At 35.0% G+C, this 26,103-nt stretch overlaps 1 protein-coding gene across 1 annotated transcript in view; it reads right to left on the minus strand.

Moving 5' to 3' along the window:
• The window catches only part of LOC128664413 (dynein axonemal heavy chain 3-like), a 2,586,207-nt gene that overhangs the window by 735,375 nt on the left and 1,824,729 nt on the right, over positions 1–26,103 (minus strand). The window contains exon 55 of the mRNA XM_053719244.1: positions 12,028–12,194. Coding sequence (XP_053575219.1) covers positions 12,028–12,194 — 167 coding nt within the window. The remainder of the gene's footprint in view (positions 1–12,027; positions 12,195–26,103) is intronic.

Genomic DNA, 26,103 nt, shown 5'->3' on the forward strand with positions numbered 1-26,103 from the left:
ATGATAACTTAAAAAGCTTTCTATCTCTTTGCATCATTGTTATCTGCTTAGCTATCCTGTTTTATTTGTCCTTTAAATTTTACAGCGATAATACTCTAAAAATATTTATGTTCTATATAAATCATCTATCAATTTTTATTTTATTAAATATTTGTTTAAATGATGACATAGAACACAGCAATACAATATTCAATTATAACTCAAATTCAGGAATCTGCCGCAGCAAAACTAGAGAGAAAATCAAATGTTTATGTGATAGCAATGGAAATGTCCACCAAGTGTAAATTGACATAGACACATTTCAAAATTCAAGGATAATTGAAATACCATGTCAAAAAACTGAAGCTATTTGTTCTGAATAAGATTGGTTTCAGCCATGTTGATGGACAGGTGGCCAATTTTCCTTGACAGAAAAAAACCCAGTCAATTTCAGGGACCATTTCTCCATGAATGTACAGTACATCTTTTTAAAAATTAATGATTTGATTAATTTGCTTGTTACTACCTGACTATAGCAGTATTTTCCAGCAGTATTTACTGCATATCTGACTAAAGTAGTACTAATTCTAAAGTGAAACTTGACTTACAGGGATTTTAAAAACAAAAAGATTTCACACAAAAGAGTACTTTTTAAATATGTTAAACTGTTTTGCTTCATGAAAATGGTTATCTTAAACAGACAGTAAAGTCAAAATAAAATGTTCACTAATCAAATAAAGCATGCAGTTTAAAAAAGCTGTCCAATTTACTTTTGTTATCAAATTTGCTGTGTTCTTTTGGTATCCCTTATTGAAGAGTAAACCTAGGTAGGCTAATAGGAGTTTAGGAGATTGCATGTGTCTTTAGCACTCTAAGGGCCAGATTACAAGTAATTCTTTGCGTTCAGAGATTTGCGCTCTCATCACAAGTTGAAAGTAAAAAGTTTGTGCTCTCGCATTTGCAAAAGCGCAGTAACAAATAGACTTTGAGAAGTCGCAAACCCAAAAACACATTCCCCCATAGACTTCAACGGAGCCGAAAAAACAACGCAAACACGTTTGAGGTTATTTAAAAGCGCAACATAATCCAATGCTCTGCACATAGCTGAATATGTTCAATTTATTCTTAAATATATATTTAAATATATATCTGATGGATTTTGCACAAATATATATCTATACCTATATTATACATGATTAATATATAGCTATAGAAAATACAAGAATATCAATTTAAAAATATATATAACATATTCTGCTATGCGCAGAGCACTGGAATATATAATATTTACAATTAATACAGAGTATAACACTTTATTAAAGGGATAGGAAAGCCAAAATTAAACTTGCATGATTCAGATAGCGCATGTAATTTTAAGACACTTTTACTTCAATTTTCAAACGTGCTTCGTTCTCTTAATATCCCTTGTTAAAAATGAATATGCACATATCATGCACCAGTGGGAGCTGCTGCTAATTGGTGCCTGCACACATTTGTCTCCTGTGATTGGCTGACTAAATGTGTTCAGCTTGCTGCCAGTAGTGCAATGCTGTTCCTTCAGCAATGGATAACAAGAGAATGAAGCAAATTTGATGATAGAAGTAAATTGGAAAATTGTTTAAAATTGTATGTTCTATCTGAATCATAAAATTAAAATTTGGGGTTTACTATCCCTTTAAATATGAATATTGCATAAATATGATTTTTCATTTTTTCATCTACTTGGCTGCAAAGGGCTTGAATACATACTGTATGTATGAATGTGTGTACGTGTTTATATGTCTGTAAATACATATAAATACATATATATATATATATATATATATACACATATATACAATATATATATATATATATATATATATATATATATATATATATATATATATATATACACACACACATACACATTTACATATTTAGACATGTATATGTATATAGCTCTATATTAAAGTCCTTAGCAGTTTTTTTTTTCTGCAACCTCATATGTTTGAGCACTTAAAACTTTTTATTGCAATTTTTTAAAATAATTTTTATTAGATAGTGTTATTATGAGTGTAATTGTACCAGTTAACAAGAGCTCTGAGGTCACGGAAATCATTCTAGCATAACTCATAACATTTACTTCCAACTTGTAATACAAAGGGAATTTAACTTGTGTGCAAACAGTTGCAAAATCCCGGTATCGATCGGAAGCAAACAAAAGCGCTCCACTCATAATCTAGCCCTAAATTAGTTTACATATGAAGTTTGAATGTTAGAAAGTTGTACTCCTATTTAATTTGCAGCAGAAGAATGTCAGTAATGCATTATGAGGTTGAAATCAAATGACCAATAAAAAGCTTTCTATCTCTCTGCATCATTGTTACAGACATCAATGTTATCTGTATAGCTGTTTTTGTTTTATTTGTCCTTTAAATTTTAGAGCAATACTACTCTAAATATATTTATGTTCTTTATAAATCATCTATCAATTTTTATTTTATTAAATATTTGTTTAACCCCTTAAGGCCCGGGAATTTTAGATAAAAATTTCCCCAAAAGACCAGATCATTTTCAGCATTTTTGCCATCACTTCATTTAAACAGAAATAGAGCCTTTTATATATATATATATATGTCCTGCCACCATTGCCAAATGCGATCAACTTTAGTATTCTCACTGAAATTATTTACAAACAGCTTGCGCAATCATGGCACAAATGGTTGTAAATGCTTCTCTTGGGTCCCCTTTGTTCAGAAATAGCACATATATATGGCTTTGGAATTGCTTTTTGGTCATTGGCCGTTAAATTCTGCTGCGCACCACACTTGTATTATGCCCAGCAGTGAAGGGGTTAATTAGGTAGCTTGTAGGGTTAATTTTAGTTTTAGTGTAGAGCTCAGCCTGCCACCTGACACATCCTACCCCCTGATCTCTCCCTGACCCCTCTCAAACAGCTCTCTTCCCTCCCCCACCCCAAAGGTCACCCCCATCTTAAGTACTGGCAGAAAGTCTGCCAGTATAAAAATAATTTTTTTTTTTTTAATTTTCTTTTAAATTAAATATTTTCTGCAGAGTAGTATCCCCCCTTACCTCCCAACCTCCCTGATCCCCCCAAACAGCTCTCTAACCCTCCCCCCTCTACCTATTTGCCGCCATCTTAGGTACTGGCAGCTGTGGCCCTTTTTGCATCAGTAACTCTGCAAATCTATTTCTGCAGTGCCCACTCGTGGGGCATGCAGAAATAGCACAACCTCACTATTTTTAGCGAGATCACAGCAGAGAGAAGCCCAGGACTGCATCGACGTACAGGGTACTTAGCTGATCCTTAAGGGCTTAACGACTAGCATCATATAGGGTACGGTGCTGGTTGTTAAGGTGTTAAATGATGACATAGACTACAGCAATACAATATTCAATTTTAACTGAAACTCCACTTGTAATCTAGCCCTAGGCAGCAGTGTTTATAACTATATAACATTGCTATAAACATTTTTGGAAACACTGCTGCTAGATGCTAAAAACCCATGAATGCCCCTGAGCTCACCTAGGATTTCAGTTTAACAAAGGGCACCAAGAGAATAAAGCTAATTGATAATAAAAGTGAATTGGAAAATTGTTTAAAATATTCTGCTCTATTCAATCCAATTAAAGGGACACTGAACCCAAAATGTTTCTTTTGTGATTCAGATAGAGCATGCAATTTTAAGCAACTTTCTAATTTACTCCTATTATCAATGTTTCTTCGTTCTCTTGCTATCTTTATATAAAAAAGAAGGCATCTAAGCTATTTTCTTGGTTCAGACCTCTGGACAGCACTTTTTTATTGGTGAATGAATGTATCCACCAATCAGCAAGGACAACCCAGGTTGTTCACCAAAAATGGGCCGGCATCTAAACTTACATTCTTGCATTTCAAATAAAGATACCAAAAGAATGAAGAAAATGTGATAATAGGAGTAAATTAGAAAGTTTCTTAAAATTTCATGCTCTATCTGAAACACAAAAGAAAAAAAAATTGGGTTCAGTGCCCCTTTAAATATCTCTGTAAGAATAAAAAGAGCATATTCTGCTATGTGCTAACTGCAATATTTTCTTTTTATGTTGCTCTTTTAAATAACCTCAGTCGTGGATGTTAGGTTTTATTCAACTCTGTTAAGGTCTATAGGGAAATGTGATCTTGCATTTGCGATTTCTCAAAGTGTATTTGTTACTGCGACGTTAAGATTGCAAGAGCGCAAAGTTTTTACTTTCAACTCGTAATACGAGTGCAAAAAAATTACTTTTAGCAGCTTTAACACTCTAACGTGAGTGCAAACTACTGCTCCACTCATAATCTAGCGCTTAGTGTTCCTACCAAAAAGCAGCAGATGACAGATTCTAAGCAGATTAGAAGAAGAATCTCACTGAATATCTGTGGATTGTAGTATTTTTCTATCTAAGACATCTAAGCTTAATTAGGTGTTCAGAACTCTGGATAGCACTTTTTTATTGGTGAATGAATTTATCCACCAATCAGCAAGGACAACCCAGGTTGTTCACCAAAAATGGGCCGGCATCTAAACTTACATTCTTGCCTTTCAAATAAAGAAACCAAGAGAATAAAGAAAATTTGATAATAGGAGTAAATTAGAAAGTTGCTTAAAATGTCATGCTCTATCTGAATCACAAAAGAAGAAAATTGGGTTCAGTGTCCCTTTAAGTTTATTTTTTACTTTATTATTCCTTTAAACCCACCTAAAATATTATTGAAATTAGCAGGAAGTTAATGGTTGAGCAACACTTTAGGTTAAATTTTCGGTGGCTGAATATAACCACTCCTACCACTCAATTGGTGAAGGGCCGCACAGCACACATGCTAACATAATTGTTTTGTTCAATCAAACCCATATCTGGTTAATACCCCTATAATTCTAAGCTATGAAAACACATAGGGCTAGATTACAAGTGGAACACTAAATTATTGCTCTCCTGCAAACGGGCAGCAAGATAATTAACCAGCAATTATAAGTGGCTGATTATTGCTACCGCAAGCTCGCGGTAGCAATTAGCGATTAGAAAATTAACCTGAGATCAGATCTTTGGTTAATTTTATAAATCTGCCCCAAATGCCTCCAAAATACTGTCTACTGTAGTTTATTAAAAAAATAAAGATGGCAGCATCTTTATTTTTTAATAAAATAACTGCGCCAGGCAGTATTTTGGGGTTAAAGTTGGTGGGAGTGAGGTGTTAGAAAAAAAAAAAAAGGCACTGAAAAGTGCCTTTACATTATGATCAATGGGAACTGTGTGTTCCCAGTAAATATATATGTAAATGCTTTTATACATATATATTTATGTGTTAATGTGTGTATATAAATATATATCTATATCAGCATATATATATATATATTTGATTGCTTCCATCGCTGCGCGACTTACCCCTTTTGCTGGCACTGAAGTTCTGATGCCGTCTGAAGGCTAGAGTCTAATTTTTGGATCCATATTGCTTCTTTTTCAAATAACAATTTTTGCCTTTTACCTCCTCTTCTCAGGGGACCTACACCATCCACTACATGAACTTTCTGTTGACTCTTGTTGTGTCCATACAGTGTGAAATGGTGGGCAACTGGGCAGACGGATCTAATTTACCTATCACTGTTTTGTTTTGCCTTATACAAACTTTTATGCATTTTGTTGTTTCACCAACGTAGGCCAAGCCACATGGACATTTGATTATTATTATTATGTTCATTACATAAACAACAAATTGTGACTCGCAAGTGTAGTTACCTCTAATGGGTAAACGCGTCTCTGATCTAGGGTGAGTTACAGTGTGTTTCATCTTTACTTGAGCCCATATCAGCCTTAACTAAGTTTTCTCTCAAATTACAATTTATTTTACAGGGGAATAGGGGGAAATCTCTAAAGGTCACTGGAAGTAATGGACACTACACAAATAAAGTAAAAAAAAAACAACAAATAAAATAATGAATATATATTGCATTGATTGCTAATAACTATATACAATTGCTTAGTGCTTTTTTTTATAACAACAATGAAAAAAAGACTGTTTTATATCCCTTTAAGGAAAGTTTGATGCCCTTGACAGATGCTCCATATGATGGATCATTGGATAAAGGGTGAAGCCAGTAAGAATACCAATACCAATGTATCAATTTGTACCAATACACCTGTGTTTCTTTTCAGCCAGTAAATATCATATCAATCCCATTGAAAAGCTGTTAAAGACTTCCTGTAAGATTAAAAATCAAATTTGTTGAGTTTTCTTCCCTGTAAAGGTATATTGAATACTTCTTAAAAATGAAAAAGAAGCATATGAATTGCATATAAACACTACTTAATAATGCATTAGCTTTTTTCAACCATAAAAATGAAAAACCAGCACTATATGAATTGTAAGCAAACCACACTCTGGACAAGATTACAAGTCACGCAGCAAATCAGTTGCGAAAACTGAGTTGCGCGTTATGGCTTTCTCGCATTTGGGGTTGAGCAACTATTACAAGTTGAGAAATAACTTATTTTGCGTGCTCGTAATGCAGACTGCAAAATAGCGTTTAAGTATTCCCCATAGAAGTCAATGGAGAAGACAAATAGAGAAAAAAACACATAATAACCCTAATCTGTTGTGCAAAGCCCATGACGTATTCTCCTTGAAAGTGTACATGAAAATGCGAATATTTCATATTGTGAAAATGTTTATGAAACAGAATATGTTCTATTTAATTCTAAATAAATATTTCTCTATATATGTAATGATTTTTGGAATGATATCTATTTATTGTGAGATTTGTATATGAATATATATATATATATATATATATATATATATATATATATATATATATATAAACCAAAATTCATTAAAATTATGGGGGGAGATAAAAAACTGAAATTAAAATCCTTCATGTCTCAAAATTAAATCAATGTAAATATTTGCATAGGAAATTAGCACATCTAGGCAAGTATCCCCGCTTGCTTTTCCCCAGAAATTCTTAATATACAATATATATATGTCTAGATATCTTGAGATCTATATGCGAATATTGCATTGAAAATCCCTCTGAGATATTGTTTAATGTGCATAAGATTGTAATGTAAAATCTTTTCATTATCTAGATAGTTAAACATATGTCTTTACATATAAATTCATGTTTCTCTATGAATGTGTATGTATGTCAATGTAAAATCCCTTCGTCTGCTTTTTTTTTTTCTAACACCCGAGATCTCGTATCTTTGAGCCCTTATAACTTGTGTGCAATATTTTTTTTAAATAATTTTTATTAGACAGTGTTAAAGGGACACTGAACCCAATTTATTTTTCCATGATTCAGATAGAGCATGCAATTTTAAGCAACTTTCTAATTAACTCCTATTATCAAATTTTCTTTATTCTCTTTGTATCTTTATTTGAAATGCAAGAATGAAAGTTTAGATGCCGGCCCATTTTTGGTGAACAACCTGGGTTGTTCTTGCTCATTGGTGGATAAATTCACCCACCAATAAATAAGTGCTGTCCGGTGTCTGAACCAAAAATAGCTTAGATGCCTTATTTTTCAAATAAAGATACCAAGAGAACGGAGAAAAAATGATAATTGATGTATTTTTAAAGTGTTTCGTGAAACTTTTTTTGTTGCGCAAAGCTGTTAACTACAGCTCTTCGAGCGCGGAAAGGATTTTTGCATAAAAGGTGAATGAGCACACGCAATTGTGATTTTTCAAGACTTGTAATACCTGCGCAATGGAAATTGATTGCAAAAAGACCACATTGTGCTACTTGTGATCTTGCCCTCTGAGATGTCTGTTGTGTTCAGCCACATTAAAACCAAGGATACATCACATGATTCATACACAGAAGTAGAACATGGCTGTGATCTAAGCACTGCTGGTGCGCCAATAGTGCGTAATCTGGTAAAAAGACATCAGATCCCCATTCATACTTGAACTTTATATTACCATCAGTATACTTGGGGACATCTGAAGCACATCTCTTGTATGGTACAAGCCACAAGTAGTGAAACAATGTTTACAAAACTAGAGACCTATTGTTTCCTTGCAGTCTCATATGTGCTATGTGTGGGTACTTATTCATTAGGTACTCTTTTTAAAACATTTTCAGCATCCTATTGTTATATGTTCTTGTAAGATGTGTAATGTTATTGGAATACTGAGTTCTGATATTCCCCCCATTTAGTGACTTTATTTTATTATTAACTTTTTATTTTTCTAGTAAATTATAGTTAGATTTCTTCACACTGATAACAACACACACACACACATATATACAAATATATATATATACACACTGTAATACTGTATATACACACACATATTAAAAATATGCTCTCGGCTTATACAATGCAAAAAATGGCATAGAACATTAAAAACTGAAGGATAAATTGTATATATATATATATATATATATATATATATATAATCAAGTCAGGTAATAAGCACTCACTGGATTTAAGCACAGCACACTTTATTAGGCAGTGACGTTTCGGGGCATTCACCCCTTCTTCAGACAGATCTGAAGAAGGGGTGAATGCCCCGAAACGTCACTGCCTAATAAAGTGTGCTGTGCTTAAATCCAGTGAGTGCTTATTACCTGACTTGATTGAATATTACTTTAAGCACCCTGGTCTATGTTTATGGTTGGCAAGTGAGAGTGCACTATTTGGATCCAGTATATATATATATATATATATATATATATATATATATATATATATATATATATATACATATACACACACACATATCCTTAAAGGGTCAGCACACCTTCACAAACTTCTCTGCTGAAGTCATTCCAAATATTTATAAGAATCATGAAGACAGCGCCTTCTTTTGCAAATATTATTCCAAAGTTTCGGCCCCTATTTGGGCCTTTGTCAAGGCCAAAACGTTGCAATAAACACATAATGTTTGCAATGGAAGGAGCTGTGTCTTTATTTTTCTTATATATAATTATATACTGTATATATATATATATATATATATTTTTTGGTCTGATGAAGGGGACAGTTTGATCCCCGAAATGTCACAACAATGAACCACAGTGAGTGCAGATCTACTTTGTACTATATATATATATATATATATATTATAAACTGAGAGCATGTATATATATATATATTATAAACTGAGAGCATGTATATATATATATTATAAACTGAGAGCATGTATATATATATATTATAAACTGAGAGCATGTATATATATATATATATATATTATAAACTGAGAGCATGTATATATATATATATATATATTATAAACTGAGAGCATGTATATATATATATATATTATAAACTGAGAGCATATATATATATATTATAAACTGAGAGCATGTATATATATATATATATTATAAACTGAGAGCATGTATATATATATATATATTATAAACTGAGAGCATGTATATATATATATATATATTATAAACTGAGAGCATATATATATATATATATATATATTATAAACTGAGAGCATGTATATATATATATATATATTATAAACTGAGAGCATGTATATATATATATAGTATAAACTGAGAGCATGTATATATATATATATATTATAAACTGAGAGCATGTATATATATATATTATAAACTGAGAGCATGTATATATATATATTATAAACTGAGAGCATGTATATATATATATTATAAACTGAGAGCATGTATATATATATATATATATTATAAACTGAGAGCATGTATATATATATATATATATATATATTATAAACTGAGAGCATGTATATATATATATATTATAAACTGAGAGCATGTATATATATACATATATATTATAAACTGAGAGCATGTATATACAGGGAGTACAGAATTATTAGGCAAGTTGTATTTTTAAGGATTAATTTTATTATTGAACAACAACCATGTTCTCAATGAACCCAAAAAACTCATTAATATCAAAGCTGAATAGTTTTGGAAGTAGTTTTTAGTTTGTTTTTAGTTATAGCTATTTTAGGGGGATATCTGTGTGTGCAGGTGACTATTACTGTGCATAATTATTAGGCAACTAAACAAAAACCAAATATATACCCATTTCAATTATTTATTTTTACCAGTGAAACCAATATAACATCTCAACATTCACAAATATACATTTCTGACATTCAAAAACAAAACAAAAACAAATCAGTGACCAATATAGCCACCTTTCTTTGCAAGGACACTCAAAAGCCTGCCATCCATGGATTCTGTCAGTGTTTTGATCTGTTCACCATCAACATTGCGTGCAGCAGCAACCACAGCCTCCCAGACACTGTTCAGAGAGGTGTACTGTTTTCCCTCCTTGTAAATCTCACATTTGATGATGGACCACAGGTTCTCAATGGGGTTCAGATAAGGTGAACAAGGAGGCCATGTCATTAGATTTTCTTCTTTTATACCCTTTCTCGCCAGCCACACTGTGGAGTACTTGGACGCGTGTGATGGAGCATTGTCCTGCATGAAAATCATGTTTTTCTTGAAGGATGCAGACTTCTTCCTGTACCACTGCTTGAAGAAGGTGTCTTCCAGAAACTGGCAGTAGCACTGGGAGTTGAGCTTGACTCCATCCTCAACCCGAAAAGGCCCCACAAGCTCATCTTTGATGATACCAGCCCAAACCAGTACTCCACCTCCACCTTGCTGGCGTCTGAGTCGGACTGGAGCTCTCTGCGCTTTACCAATCCAGCGACGGGCCCATCCATCTGGCCCATCAAGACTCATTCTCATTTTGTCAGTCTATAAAACCTTAGAAAAATCAGTCTTGAGATATTTCTTGGCCCAGTCTTGACGTTTCAGCTTGTGTGTCTTGTTCAGTGGTGGTCGTCTTTCAGCCTTTCTTACCTTGGCCATGTCTCTGAGTATTGCACACCTTGTGCTTTTGGGCACTCCAGTGATGTTGCAGCTCTGAAATATGGCCAAACTGGTGGCAAGTGGCATCTTGGCAGCTGCACGCTTGACTTTTCTCAGTTCATGGGCAGTTATTTTGCGCCTTGGTTTTTCCACACGCTTCTTGCGACCCTGTTGACTATTTTGAATGAAACGCTTGATTGTTCGATGATCACGCTTCAGAAGCTTTGCAATTTTAAGAGTGCTGCATCCCTCTGCAAGATATCTCACTATTTTTGACTTTTCTGAGCCTGTCAAGTCCTTCTTTTGACCCATTTTGCCAAAGGAAAGGAAGTTGCCTAATAATTATGCACACCTGATATAGGGTGTTGATGTCATTAGACCACACCCCTTCTCATTACAGAGATGCACATCACCTAATATGCTTAATTGGTAGTAGGCTTTCGAGCATATACAGCTTGGAGTAAGACAACATGCATAAAGAGGAAGATGTGGTCAAAATACTAATTTGCCTAATAATTCTGCACTCCCTGTATATATATATTATAAACTGAGAGCATGTATATATATATATATATATATATTATACACTGAGAGCATGTATATATATATATATATATATTATAAACTGAGAGCATGTATATATATATATATATTATAAACTGAGAGCATGTATATATATATATATATATATATTATAAACTGAGAGCATGTATATATATATATATAGTATAAACTGAGAGCATGTATATATATATATATTATAAACTGAGAGCATGTATATATATATATATATATTATAAACTGAGAGCATGTATATATATATATATATATATATATATAATATTTATTTATGATAAGCAACAATAAGACAATTCACTGAGTCGTGCTGTTTTAACATCAACTGTTGCCATTATACTAGCTTATTCTTTTCCTACATGGGAGAAGGTTAAGAATTGCTCCAGTGATTTGAGTGCCAGGCTGGCTGCTTTGTTTACTAATGAGAGTACATTATAATCTAATTAAAAACAGAAGAAATTTGGCCCATCTGCTTTGAATTTTTTATAACCCTAGGCTATAGTTAATTCCAAGCCCTGTTTCCAGTGTACTTCTGGAAGCATCAATCCTAATGTGTATTTGTGTGGGAGGAACTGTAGGAAGGATATTACCTTTACCAGCTGCAAAGAAATCTCTACTCACTTGTGAGGATGCAAAATCCAGTTTTTCAAGTCCAACCATATATCTGTTTTTACTGGTTAGTAATTCAAGCCTCTTTCGTTCTAAGAGATTCTTAAAAGTCTTGATTAATTCCAGGTAAGATGTTGATGTGACATAAATATGTCTTTGCAGTGATTCAAAGAACCTGTAGACAATCAGAAATATCATCACGTAAGTTATAACTGAAAATGAAGATAGCGCAAAAAGACATATTTTAATTTTTTATTTCCATGTTGGCCTCTGAAATAAATGCATATTTTGTCCTCATCAAACCCACTGAATTACTTTTTTCAGTTTCCTCAGAAAACCAAAGCATTGAAGGCATTTTCAAGTTAACACACACGAAAAAAAAAAATCTCATTTCCACTTGAGCTGTTCCAAGGTCAGGTCAGTAAAAAAGGCAGTTGCTCGTGCTTATGAATATTGTATGAGATCCAATAATAATGATTTTTTTTTTTAGAAATAAGATAGGGGTGTGTTGGTCATGAAAATATTGTACAACTTAATGGCTATTCAGCTAAACATTTCTGCAAGCTAAAATATGTCAGCGTTTGTGTATTAGAAAGATTTATACCTAGAGACACTGCACAAAATAATGAAGATAAAATCTATAAGCATGCAAACTACTTCAAAGAGCTATTGTGTGAAACGATTGCGTGTTTTCTCTTTGTTTATGATTTAAAACTTTAAATACTCCTTACTATTACCTCTCTCTTTGCAATGCAATGAACACGTATATTGTTGAATTAAAAAGCTTACACAAATTAGATCATTTTAAGGAAATCTGTTTAAAGGAACATACATTTAAAAACTCCCTATAAAGGGCTAAACTACAAGTGGAGCCCAAATGATAATGCAGAGTGTTATCTTTTTCGCTTGGGCCCATGCAAAGAATAAAGCACAATCTGTTTTTTCAAGCAGATGGAGAAAAAGGTTAACCAGAGAATTTTAATACGGTTGACATTTTTTTTTAGCGGGCTCAATACTTTTAATGGGCAACAGAGACACATGCATATTATATGAAAATAAAGTTGTTTAGTTATAATTAATCTTATTACACCTTTACACCTTTTAGAAATGTTTGTTATTGACAAAAAAAGATTTAAAATGGATTTAAAGGGATATGGTATATGACAAGGTGTGGGACTGGAAAGGACTCAAAGGTGTCTATGAATGTGTGTCTATTTGTTTTTATATATATATATATATATATATATATATATATATATATATATATATATATATTTATATATATATCCAACAAACTGGGAACAAGTGAAGGGTGCAAAGGCTTATGTAATTACCCTAGGCATATACAAAACACGGAAGGTGACTGCACTCTCAGACCAGACTGGGTACACATCTCAGTGTTCCCAGTTTGTTGAATTGAGAGCTTGCATTGTGTGGCTGGTTAGGAACTCAGGTTTTGGAGGAGACCTTGACGTGGTACCTGGGCTTGTCCCATTTGGCCAGATGCAGTAACTAACTCTTCCATTTTTTGCTTTTAATCTTAGATGAGAGCTTGTAAGTGAGTGCTGGGCTTTCTCTGTGTGCTGTATTAATTTGCTTTGTAAATTTCCCTATGGGCCTTGCACCCAGACCTGTCTGGGGTTAACTGCCTATGACTCTGGGGACAGTGCAGCTTCCTGAGTGCTATTGTGCACACAGGGCTGTGCATGTTGCAGAGTCATGGAATGTGCACCCAGTCCGGTCTGAGAGTGCAGTCCCCTTCCGTGTTTTGTATATGTCTAGGGTGATTACATAAGCCTGTGAACCCTTCACTTGTTCCCAGTTTGTTGTATTGAGAGCTTGCATTGTGTGGCTGTTTAGGGACTCAGGTTTGGAGGAGACCTTGATGTGGTACCTGGGCTTGTCCCATTTTGTCAGATGTGGTAACTAACTCTTCCATTTTTTGCTTTTAATCTTAGCTGAGAGCTTGTGAGTGAGTGCTGGACTTTCTCTGTGTGCTATATATATATATATAATGTTCCAAACTTCATGCACTCACTATGCCGTGGCTTTCATGACACCTGGATGTCTCCTCTAAACATTTTCGATATAATTCCACAAATGAGGGCAGTCACAGGGCTTGAATCTGTGTATAAAATATTTTTTATTTCAACATCATCAAGTAGTCAGTCGACGTTTCAGTTAACAACAACAATAGCCTTTGTCAAGACAATCTTTAATGAGTAAACTTTACTCAGCATTTTGAGACATATCAAAACATCTACTGACTAATTGATAATGTTGAACTGAAATTTCAATGAAATACCATAGTCTATATCTAAGTGAACTCCACTAATTGAGCTTAGCGCACAAGATTTGTTTTTTAATGCGTCCCCCTAGAAGTCTATTATGGGAGGCATTTAACTCACCAATTCTATCATCATCCAGATGTTAGCAAGCACTAGCCTATTGTTTGATCAATAACATTTTACTTTTAACTAAAAGGGACAGGAAACCCCAAAATTTTCTTTATTGATTGGGATACGACATACAATTTTAAACAACTTTCCAATTTACTTGAATTCTCAAATTTGCTTCATTATCTTGTTATCTTTTGCTGAAGGGACAGCATTGCACTACTGGCAGCTAGCTGAACACATCTAGTTAGCCAATCACAAGAGACAAAAATGTGCAGGCACCAATCAGCAGCTAGCTCCCACTAATGTAGGATATGTGAGTATTCTTTTACAACAAGGGATACCAAGAGAACAAAGCACATTTGAAAACAGAAGTGATTTTAAAAGTGTCTTAAAATGACATGCTCTATCTGAATCATTTAAATTTAATTTTGTGTTTCCTACCCCTTTAAAAATAAAATTGCTATTGATTTTGATATTTTTGCTCACCACTAGTAATCTAACCCAAATGTTTAATTATATGTGATAGCAAAATTGTAATATACTTTCCTTATATATTTTGAATATTTGTCTTGTCATTTAAAACTATAAATTGTGGATATTTCAAGTCTAACCCATGACCTCATGCTATACACTGATTGCTTGATCTCATTTATATTTGTCTCTTATTGGTCACATCAACTGAGAAAATCTAAACAGTAGACATGTTCAGCCATGAAAAATTTGGATCTGCAGAATATTTCAGAACACATATTTGCGAAAACTACTTCAGTATTCGTTTAGTTTGAAACAAAACGAATAATGTATGTTCTCAGAACATTTACATTAGTTTTTATTAAACCAATGAAATGTTCCAAACTACAGGTGAATAAGTTCACCTGTAGCTTTATACTTACCTTTAGTGTGCTGGACAGACAAGCTCACCCTGTCCTCTTCTTCACAGAGCCCCGGTCACGCTAATAGGAGGCTTAGAGCGGAGGCCCCCAGGGCCTGCTCTAAAGACCTTAGGCAGTATTTATGCAGTATTTATTCATTTTCTTTAAAATTCGGGGTCTGCTCGGATATGGAAACAAAATGAATTTCCCTGTTTTGAATGCACGTCTAATAAACGGTACTTGCAAGGTTAAAAAAAATGCATAATTTGTTATAAAAGGACAGTTTAAATTTTTGTTAACCCCTTCAGTGTGCATGAAGACACATGGTACTTGTCAATGATCTCAGTGGAATGAGTCCAGAGGCATTTAAGTGTTAAGTGTTGGAGGGATTAAGAAGCAATGATCTTTAGATAACCACTTCTTAACTCTTTAGGTTCACACACATAACAAGAGCTCAGAAGCTACTCTTGCAGCTTAATAAATGTAAGTATTAGGGTTCCATGTACTAAGCAGTGAATGTTGCTTTAGAGCCCTTGCATGAAAGAGCCTGTTTCCAAGCCAGCAAATGTGTCACAGGCCACAGGATAGTACAGGGGGCCTTAGTCTTCAAAATTCATGATCAATGAGATCTAGAATAGAAAAAACAATGTAGCAAGAACAATAATGATTTGGTTATAAGCATAAATTAAATGATATTTACAAAAACTTTTTACAATCTCCTAGGCTCCCTTAGTTATCTGATCTTAGAATATTTTTCTTCCTTATGTTTGATAACATGTAAAATCTTCATTTCACACATTTGATATTGTACTCCTGTAATTATATTTAGTTAATATGTTTGATGTATCTGGCAGTTGAATGTATTTACTCCCACTGTGCTTTAAATGAACAATTCACAGATTTACAGAATGGTGTTGAATGTACTAAACTAGACTGTGGGAATGAAGACAAAGTGTATGAAGAATTTTGTTGTGCCAAACTGTATCAAATTGTAAAATAAAGTGTGTTTTGTTTCCAGTAACTTCTGTATAATTTGAAGATTTCCTATGTGAAATTGGTCAATTCTAGTCTCTCCTATTATCGTCTTAAAAAGTTGGTGACCCTAGCTAAATATTAAACATTTGAATATTCCAATAACAATACCCGATTCTCATAAACTCATTGTAAGTTTATAGTGTATCAATCTAATATTTGAATGGCTCAAATGTTGGATTCATGGTTTAATTGCCTTAATTTAATCATATAGATACATTAAATTAGTAGAATAAATGTTGAAGGGAATCTTTTATCTGCCAATTAAATGTCAAAATACGAATGTTGATCATTGCAAGTGATTAGTTATGTGTTGAGATCAAAGTCAAATCAAAATGTATTTGTTGACCTTGAAACGTGTTGCCCAATCTTTATTAACTAACCTAGGGGTAGGTACAGCTCATATTGAAAATCTTATCAGGATTTATTTCTATAAATCTCAATTTAAGTCTTTTGGAATGTATTTAGATAAAATATATGATAAGCGGTCCAGCTACAAAATAATCTACCCCATAGGCATTTATACTGCTAAACAAAATCCGTGGATGTGAAATGCTCTCAAATGAAAATAATTACATTCTGTTGAGTTCTGTCTTGAACTTTACAGATGGATCAGTGTTAAGATGGCTGAACCTGGTACTGTTAAAACAATATGTATAAAGATAATATATGTTAAAGTAAAATGTAAATTATATTTTAATTTCAATTTGCTCTGCTAATAGTTTAAATACATGTAGCACTCTCTCTCAAAATAAACACTATGGGTCAGATTATAAGTGGAGCGGTATTTAACTTTCCTGCTTGCTCAATAACTCCACTAGAAATAAGCTTTATGGCGCGTCGGGTGGTGCTCGTATTACAAGTTGAAAGTAAAATGTTTTTGCTTGCACTAACCCTATGATCCCAAAATAAATGTCTGTGTAAATTTATGTATTTATATGTGTTTATATGTCTGTAAATACATATATACACAAATACATATGTACACACATATAAATGTATATCTATCTATCTATCTATCTATCTATCTATATATATATATATATATATACACATACATACATATTTAGACATGTATATATCTCAATGTTAAAGCCTTTTGTCTGTCTGCCCTTTTTTTTTTTATAACACCTGAGACCTAATTTCTTTGAGCCCTTATAACTTTAATACTTTTTATTAAATGGTGTTATTATGAGTGTAACTCTACTTTTTAATGTATTTTGTGACACTTTTTTGTTATGCAAAACAGTTAAACAGAGCTCTGAGGATGCACTATCCCAATGCACATTAACTTCAATTGGGTTTAAGTGATCAGGTTTACTTTCAACTTTTAATATGAACGCTAAACAGCCGCGATAAACCCCTTTCCGCTTGCGTGTAACTGTTAGCGCGCCACTTGTAATCTGGCCCTAAATGTATGACTTTCATTTTACACACTTCACGGTGTTCTCCATAGTAAGTTTTGCCTGCTTAGGTGCATTATGTAGTAGCCTAGTGGGAGAAACATAATCATTTTTATGTTATTTATAAATGTTACTTAACCCCTTAACGACCAGTGATGTACCCAGTACGACGCTGATCGCTATGCCCTTAAGGACCAGCAATGTACCCAGTACATCACTGCAGTCCTGGGCTTCTCTCTGCGCTATTTCTGCATGCCCCACGAGTGGGGCACTGCAGAAATAGAGTTGCAGAGTTACCACTCTGTGGCCATCTCTACATCGGACAGCGGTGGTGCCGATCGTTGGTGGGTGGGAGGGTAAGGAGGGAGGCGGGTGTGCGGGAGCGTGTGGGTACTGCTACGCCACGCTGCAGGCAATGCATTAAAAAACAGAGCCAGCAGTGAGGGGGAAGGAGGGAGGAGGGGCAATGAGGGGGATCCTATGTGGGATTCGTTGAGAGAAAGGAATCTGGAAAGAGATAGGGTAATTAGGGGGCAGCAAGAGAAATTAAAAAATTCTTAAAAAAAAAGAAAAAAAAAAAAAGGTTAAAATTATAACAAAGTGGGTACTGGTAGTACCTAAGATGGTGGCTAATAGGTAGCGGGGGAAAGGTTAGAGAGCTGTTTGTGGGGGAGAAGGGAGGTTGGGAGTTAAGCGTGGATACTACCGTGGAGAAAATATATATATTTTAAAAATAAATTTTTTATTTTTATACTGGCAGACTTTCTGCCAGTACTTAAGATGGGGGTGACCTTTGGGGTGGGGGAGGGAAGAGAGTTGTTTGAGAGGGGTCAGGGAGAGATCAGGGGGTGGGATGTGTTAGGTGGGAGGCTGATCTCTACACTAAAGCTAAAATTAACCCTACAAGCTACCTAATTAACCCCTTTATTGCTAGGCATATTACAAGTGTGGTGCACAGCGGCATTTAGCGGCCTTCTAATGACCAAAAAGCAATGCCAAAGCCATATATGTCTGCTATTTCTAAACAAAGCGGATCCCAGAGAAGCATTTACAACCATTTGTGCCATGATTGCACAAGCTGTTTGTAAATAACTTCAGTGAAAAGCTTAAAATTGTGACAAAGTTAACAAATTTTTTTATTTGGCGGTGAAATGGTGGCATGAAATATACCAAAATGGGCCTAGATCAATACTTTGGGTTGTCTACTAAAAAAAGTAATATAGCTTAAAGCGACAGTCAAGTCAAAATAAAACTTTCATGATTCAGATAGAGCATGGAATTTGAAACAACTTTCCAATTTACTTTTATCATCAAAAGGATTGGTATTATTTGTTAAATGCTAAAGCTAGGTAGGCTCATATGTTAATTTCTAATCTGTTGAAGGGCACCTCTTATCTCAGGGCATTTTGACAGTTAGACAGGGCTAGTTCATGCCTGTCACATAGATAACATTGTGCTCACTCCCATGGTGTTATTTATGAGTCAGCACTTGACTAAAATGCAAGTCTGTCAAAAGCACTGAGATAAGGGAGCTATATGCAGAGGCTTAGATACAAGGTAATCACAGATGTAAAAAGTGTATTTATATAACAGTGTTGGTTATGCAAAACTGGGGAATGGGTTATAATGGGTTATCGTTTTAAACAATAAAAGATTTCTAGTATTTGCTTACATTTTAGGCAGGTGGTCAATAAAATCAGCCAGGTAGTGTGTCCATTAAGAGACAGATTATGAGTGGATTGCTATCATTAGTGCAAGGAGCATAAATGTGATTGCGAGATTGCTGCATTTTTTTACGCTTGAATCCATATTACAAGTGGCGTGCTGTTTAAATTATAAATACAAGGGAAAGAGGAGAAAGGGGCTATTAGCACTCAATCCTACCAAAATAGTTTAACATATAAAACTAAATTGTATTGTATATGATTAAAAACAGAGATTACTCAGTACTCCAAAAAAAAACCCCATACCCCAATAAAAAGCTGTATGTCACTCCCCTGTTTCCTGGCCGATAACAGGAAGCATTAACTTCAGGTGACAGGAGTGACTGTGACGGTCAATATATACAGCAAAGGTAAAAAACAAATGTGTTTCAGCCGTATAACGGCCTTTATCAATGTTAACTGCTGTGTATCAGTGTGAACTGAACAAGCCAAAGCTAACTGGTCAGCTGACTTTAATCCGGTCACAGTGAGTTTCTTAACCAATCACCAACAGCCATCCTAACACACCCCTCACAGCTCGTCATCACAGAGGGGTGTGTAGCAAACGCTTAATACTAATTGGCAAACTAACTGTGTGAAAAAGAGCTAATCTTGTCTTTATGCAATCTAGTCATCCAATGACAGGAATGGATTACTGACCACAGAGGACTGGGCTGATAACAAATATCAAGTCAGCATAAAATGTCAAACGGCCAATTTACATAAATGCCTCAATGTGGACATTGCGGTAATATAGGTTAGGTGATACTGCTAAATTCTATGTTGCTCACTATGCAAGTTTTACTAGTAATGCTATTTGCATTCAATGTGAAGGGATACATCCAAAGAGTAAGTGCCCATTAGTACTAGTAAGAGATCCTTGCAGCTTATTTATACGTATGTCCAATGACCTTGGGTAACACTGTTAATTAAAATTGTCTCTCATGTTGCTGAACTGTTATGATATACAAGTTAAGGCAAAGCATTAAGTTTGTAGGCAAATAAGCACTTTACTTCAACTTCTGTTCGAATATAACAAACCTACAGTGACAGTTTAAAATGCCATTAACTTGCTTAGTGGAAGCAGGGCTAGAAATGAGTCAGATTTAACGGATAACTAAAATCCAATATCCATATAAACGGGGTCTGAACACACCTATATTAGAAATATAGACATCCAAAAAATACCTTTGATAAAACATAACGCCCTGAAACTCCAATGAGAGCCTCTAATGTCAGATCATATAAATACAGTATGAGTAATGGAAACAAGGTGGACTATAAAGTAAAAGAGTATATGAAGGGAGTAAAAAGTCCTTCCAATATTAATGGGTGATCACTAATAATAATAGTGACACAACTTCAATCGAGTTATTAATTCTAGTATCAGTTAAAACCTGTAACGTAAAATGTGCATAATTACAAAGTACGCCTGAGTATGTAAGGTTCAAAGAGTAATAGGTTTGTGAGCTAGACACGTTATTCAAATATCTAGGAACAATTTAAAGGTAAACTCAATAATTAATGTTCTCATTCATCCTATGAGGCATTACCATGTTCAAATTGAAGATCCATATTGTTTCCATTTTTAACAGTCTCTGTTCCGTTGCCCCCCCCCCTCTGATTCCAGGTCTTAGTCTCTCTAGCCCCCAACATTTGAAATATTTGGGGTTCCCATTGTGAAATTGCAGAAAGTGTTTGGCCACACTAGTAATTTTCTTAGCCTTTTCTACATCTTTCTGAGCAGTTCATATGTTGCTCAGATGCTCCATCATACGGGTGCCATGCATCTAGTGGTCATTCCTATGTAATATAAATCACATTTAAAGGAAAGGCAATAGATCACATTGGTGCTCTTACAATTTATATAATCTTTAATTTTCCAGATTTTACCTAATCTATCCACCATCGTATGTTGTTTGATCATATATTGGAAAACTTTACATTTGCCACCGGCAATGGAGCCCTTAAAAAGAGGGGCTTTATTTATGTTTTTATCAAAGTGACTTCTGGTTAATGAGTCACTGATATTATTGGCCCGTCTAAAGGTAAAAGAAGGAATATCTGGAATCAAGGGTCTAACTAATTCATCTGCTTGGAGATCATGCCAATGATTTCTCACAATGTTACTGATTTGGCCACTAGTTGCTGAGTAAGTGGTCACAAATCTTACGGCTAGATTTAGAGTTTTGTCGGTAACGACCCGCGTAGCTAACGCTGGCTTTTTTCTGGCCGCTCCTTTAAAATAACTCTGGTATTGAGAGTCCATATAATGTCAGCGTTAGGCTCCAAAAAAGGAGCGTAGAGCATATTTAACGCAAATGCAACTCTCGATACCAGAGTTGCTTACGGACGCGGCCAGCCTCAAAAACGTGCTCGTGCACGATTCCCCCATAGGAAACAATGGGGCTGTTTGAGCTGAAAAAAAACCTAACACCTGCAAAAAAGCTGCATTCAGCTCCTAACGCAGCCCCATTGTTTGCTATGGGGAAACACTTACTACGTCTGCACCTAACATCCTAACATGTACCCCGAGTCTAAACACCCCTAACCTTACACTTATTAACCACTAATCTGCCGCCCCCACTATCGCTGACCCCTGCATATTATTTTTAACCCCTAATCTGCCGCTCCGTAAACCGCCGCTACTTACATTATCCTTATGTACCCCTAGTCTGCTGCCCCTAACACCGCCGACCCCTATATTATATTTATTAACCCCTAATCTGCCCCCCACAACGTCGCCTCCACCTGCCTACACTTGTTAACCCCTAATCTGACGAGCGGACCGCACCGCTATCATAATAAAGTTATTAACCCCTAATCCGCTTCACTAACCCTATAATAAATAGTATTAACCCCTAATCTGCCCTCCCTAACATCGCCGACACCTAACTTCAAACATTAACCCCTAATCTGCCGACTGGAGCTCACCGCTATTCTAATAAATGTATTAACCCCTAAAGCTAAGTCTAACCCTAACACTAACACCCCCCTAACTTAAATATAATTTAAATCTAACGAAATTAATTAACTCTTATTAAATAAATTATTCCTATTTAAAGCTAAATACTTACCTGTAAAATAAATCCTAATATAGCTACAATATAAATTATAATTATATTATAGCTATTTTAGGATTAATATTTATTTTACAGGTAACTTTGTATTTATTTTAACCAGGTACAATAGCTATTAAATAGTTAAGAACTATTTAATAGCTAAAATAGTTAAAATAATAACAAAATTACCTGTAAAATAAATCCTAACCTAAATTATAATTAAACCTAACACTACACTATCATTAAATTAATTAAATACAATATCTACAATTATCTACAATTAAACCTAACACTACACTATCAATACATTAATTAAATACAATATCTACAAATAACTACAATGAAATAAACTAACTAAAGTACAAAAAATAAAAAAGAACTAAGTTACAAAAAATAAAAAAATATTTACAAATATAAGAAAAATCTTACAACAATTTTAAACTAATTACACCTACTCTAAGCCCCCTAATAAAATAACAAAGCCCCCCAAAATAAAAAAATGCCCAACCCTATTCTAAATTACTAAAGTTCAAAGCTCTTTTACCTTACCAGCCCTGAACAGGGCCCTTTGTGGGGCATGCCCCAAGAAGTTCAGCTCTTTTGCCTTTTAAAAAAAACATACAATACCCCCCCCAACATTACAACCCACCACCCACATACCCCTAATCTAACCCAAACCCCCCTTAAATAAACCTAACACTAAGCCCCTGAAGATCATCCTACCTTGTCTTCACCATACCAGGTTCACCGATCGGTCCTGGCTCCAAAATCTTCATCCAACCCAAGCGGGGGCTGGCGATCCATCATCCGGTGGCTGAAGAGGTCCAGAAGAGGCTCCAAAGTCTTCATCCTATCCGGAAAGAAGAGTAGATCCGGACCGGCAACCATCATCTTCCAAGCGGCATCTTCTATCTTCATCCGATGAGGACCGGCTCCATCCTGAAGACCTCCACCGCGGACCCATCTTCATCCGGCGACGTCCAACTGAAGAATGACGGTTCCTTTAAGGGACATCATCCAAGATGGCGTCCCTCGAATTCCGATTGGCTGATAGGATTCTATCAGCCAATCGGAATTAAGGTAGGAATATTCTGATTGGCTGATGGAATCAGCCAATCAGAATCAAGATCAATCCGATTGGCTGATCCAATCAGCCAATCAGATTGAGCTCGCATTCTATTGGCTGATCGGAACAGCCAATAGAATGCGAGCTCAATCTGATTGGCTGATTGGATCAGCCAATCGGATTGAACTTGATTCTGATTGTTAGTTCTTAACTATTTAATAGCTATTGTACCTGGTTAATATAATTACAAAGTTTCCTGTAAAATAAATATTAATCCTAAAATAGCTACAATGTAATTATAATTTATATTGTAGCTATATTATGATTTATTTTACAGGTAAGTATTTAGCTTTAAATAGGAATAATTTATTTAATAAGAGTTAATTAATTTCGTTAGATTAAAATTATATTTAATTTAGGGGGGTGTTAGTGTTAGGGTTAGACTTAGCTTTAGGGGTTAATACATTTATTAGAATAGCGGTGAGCTCCGGTCGGCAGATTAGGGGTTAATAATTGAAGTTAGGTGTCGGCGATGTTAGGGAGGGCAGATTAGGTGTTAATACTATTTATTATAGGGTTAGTGAGGCGGATTAGGGGTTAATAACTTTATTATAGTAGCGGTGCGGTCCGCTCGACAGATTAGGGGTTAATAAGTGTAGGCAGGTGGAGGCGACATTGAGGGGGGCAGATTAGGGGTTAATAAATATAATATAGGGGTCAGCAGTGTTAGGGGCAACAGATTAGGGGTACATAAGGATAACTTAAGTAGCGGCGCTTTGGGGTCGGCAGATTAGGGGTTAATTATTGTAGGTAGCTGGCTGCGACGTTGTGGGGGGCAGGTTAGGGGTTAATAAATATAATATAGGGGTCGGCTGTGTTATGGGCAGCAGATTAGGGGTACATAAGGATAACGTAGGTGGCGGTCGGCAGATTAGGGGTTACAAAAATTTAATAGAGTGGTGGTGATGTGGGGGGACCTCGGTTTAGGGGTACATAGGTAGTTTATGGGTGTTAGTGTACTTTAGAGTACAGTAGTTAAGAGCTTTATGAACCGGCGTTAGCCCAGAAAGCTCTTAACTACTGACTTTTTTCTGCGGCTGGAGTTTTGTCGTTAGAATTCTAACGCTCACTTCAGCCACGACTCTAAATACCGGAGTTAGAAAAATCCCATTGAAAAGATAGGATACGCAATTGACGTAAGGGAATCTGCGGTATGGAAAAGTCGCGGCTGAAAAGTGAGCGTTAGACCCTTTTTTGAGTGACTCCAAATACCGGAGGTAGCCTAAAACCAGCGTTAGGAGCCTCTAACGCTGGTTTTCACGGCTACCGCCAAACTCCAAATCTAGGCCATAGGGTGTTATCTTTCTTTTTGACCTTTGGGGTGAGCAATTCTTTCCTGTCTCTGGTTAGTGCCTTATTGTATGCTCTGGCTAGAGATTTCTTAGAGTACCCTCTATTCAATAATCTGGTTCTTAAATCCAATGCTGCTGTCTTGAACATATCTACAGTACTACAGTTTCTCCTTAACCAGAGATATTCCCCCACCGGTTTTTAAATAACCACAAACTAATTTGTGCAAATTCATAGTAATTTATGCTCCCCATATTTTCTATGGGTGGCGTTAAGAAGCAATGTCCGCTTGTATTAAAAGTGAAAAGCAAATGTGATCTCTCAAATGTAATAACATTCAATGACTTTCAGGTCACATAAAGAGTTTGGCCGGAAGAAAAATTTGCACTAAACTATTCTATTTAGCCCTAAACCACCCACAACCCCTATTGCAAACTAACCCAATACACTATTGACCCCTAAGCTGCCACAAACCCCATTGCAAAGTAATCCACTACACTATTAACCCGTATACTGCCACAGCCCTCACCGAAAAGTAATCAACTACACTATTAGCCCCTAAACCACCACAACCCCCATGGCAAATAAATCCACTACACTATTAAATCCCTAAACCGCTATACACCCACATCTCAAAGTAACCCACTACATTATTAACCTGTAAACCGTCTAAACCCCAATTGGAAAGTAACCCACTAATATCTAAACACCCTAATCAGCTAACCCCTCTAACCTAACACCTTCTAAATTAATTTCAAAAATACTAACCTTACATGTAAAAAATAACAAAAAACATAACAATACCTTTCTACAAAACAAAACTTACCTGAAAAGATTTAGAACCTAACTTTACCTTAAAATTAAAAAACCTAACCCTATCTTAGCAAAAATCACCTTAGCTTTCTTGAAAAATAAGAAATCTACAATTACTAAAAAAAAACTACCATTACAAAAAAATAAAAAAACTACAGTTTCAGAAAAGAACATACAAATTACCAAAAGTAAAAAACAGTTACACCTATTTTGAAATGCTACTTAAAAAAATCGACCTCAAAATAAAAAAACCTATACTAACAATAAACTACTGCAATAGCCCTTCAAAGGGCCCTTTGTAGGGCATTGCCCTACAGTGATTTAGCTCTTTTATAAAAATATAAACTAACACCACTCTACAAGTAACTCCCCCCCATATAAATA

Source organism: Bombina bombina, chromosome 6 (assembly GCF_027579735.1).
Source record: "Bombina bombina isolate aBomBom1 chromosome 6, aBomBom1.pri, whole genome shotgun sequence".
In the NCBI taxonomy this organism is placed as follows: Eukaryota; Metazoa; Chordata; class Amphibia; order Anura; family Bombinatoridae; genus Bombina; species Bombina bombina.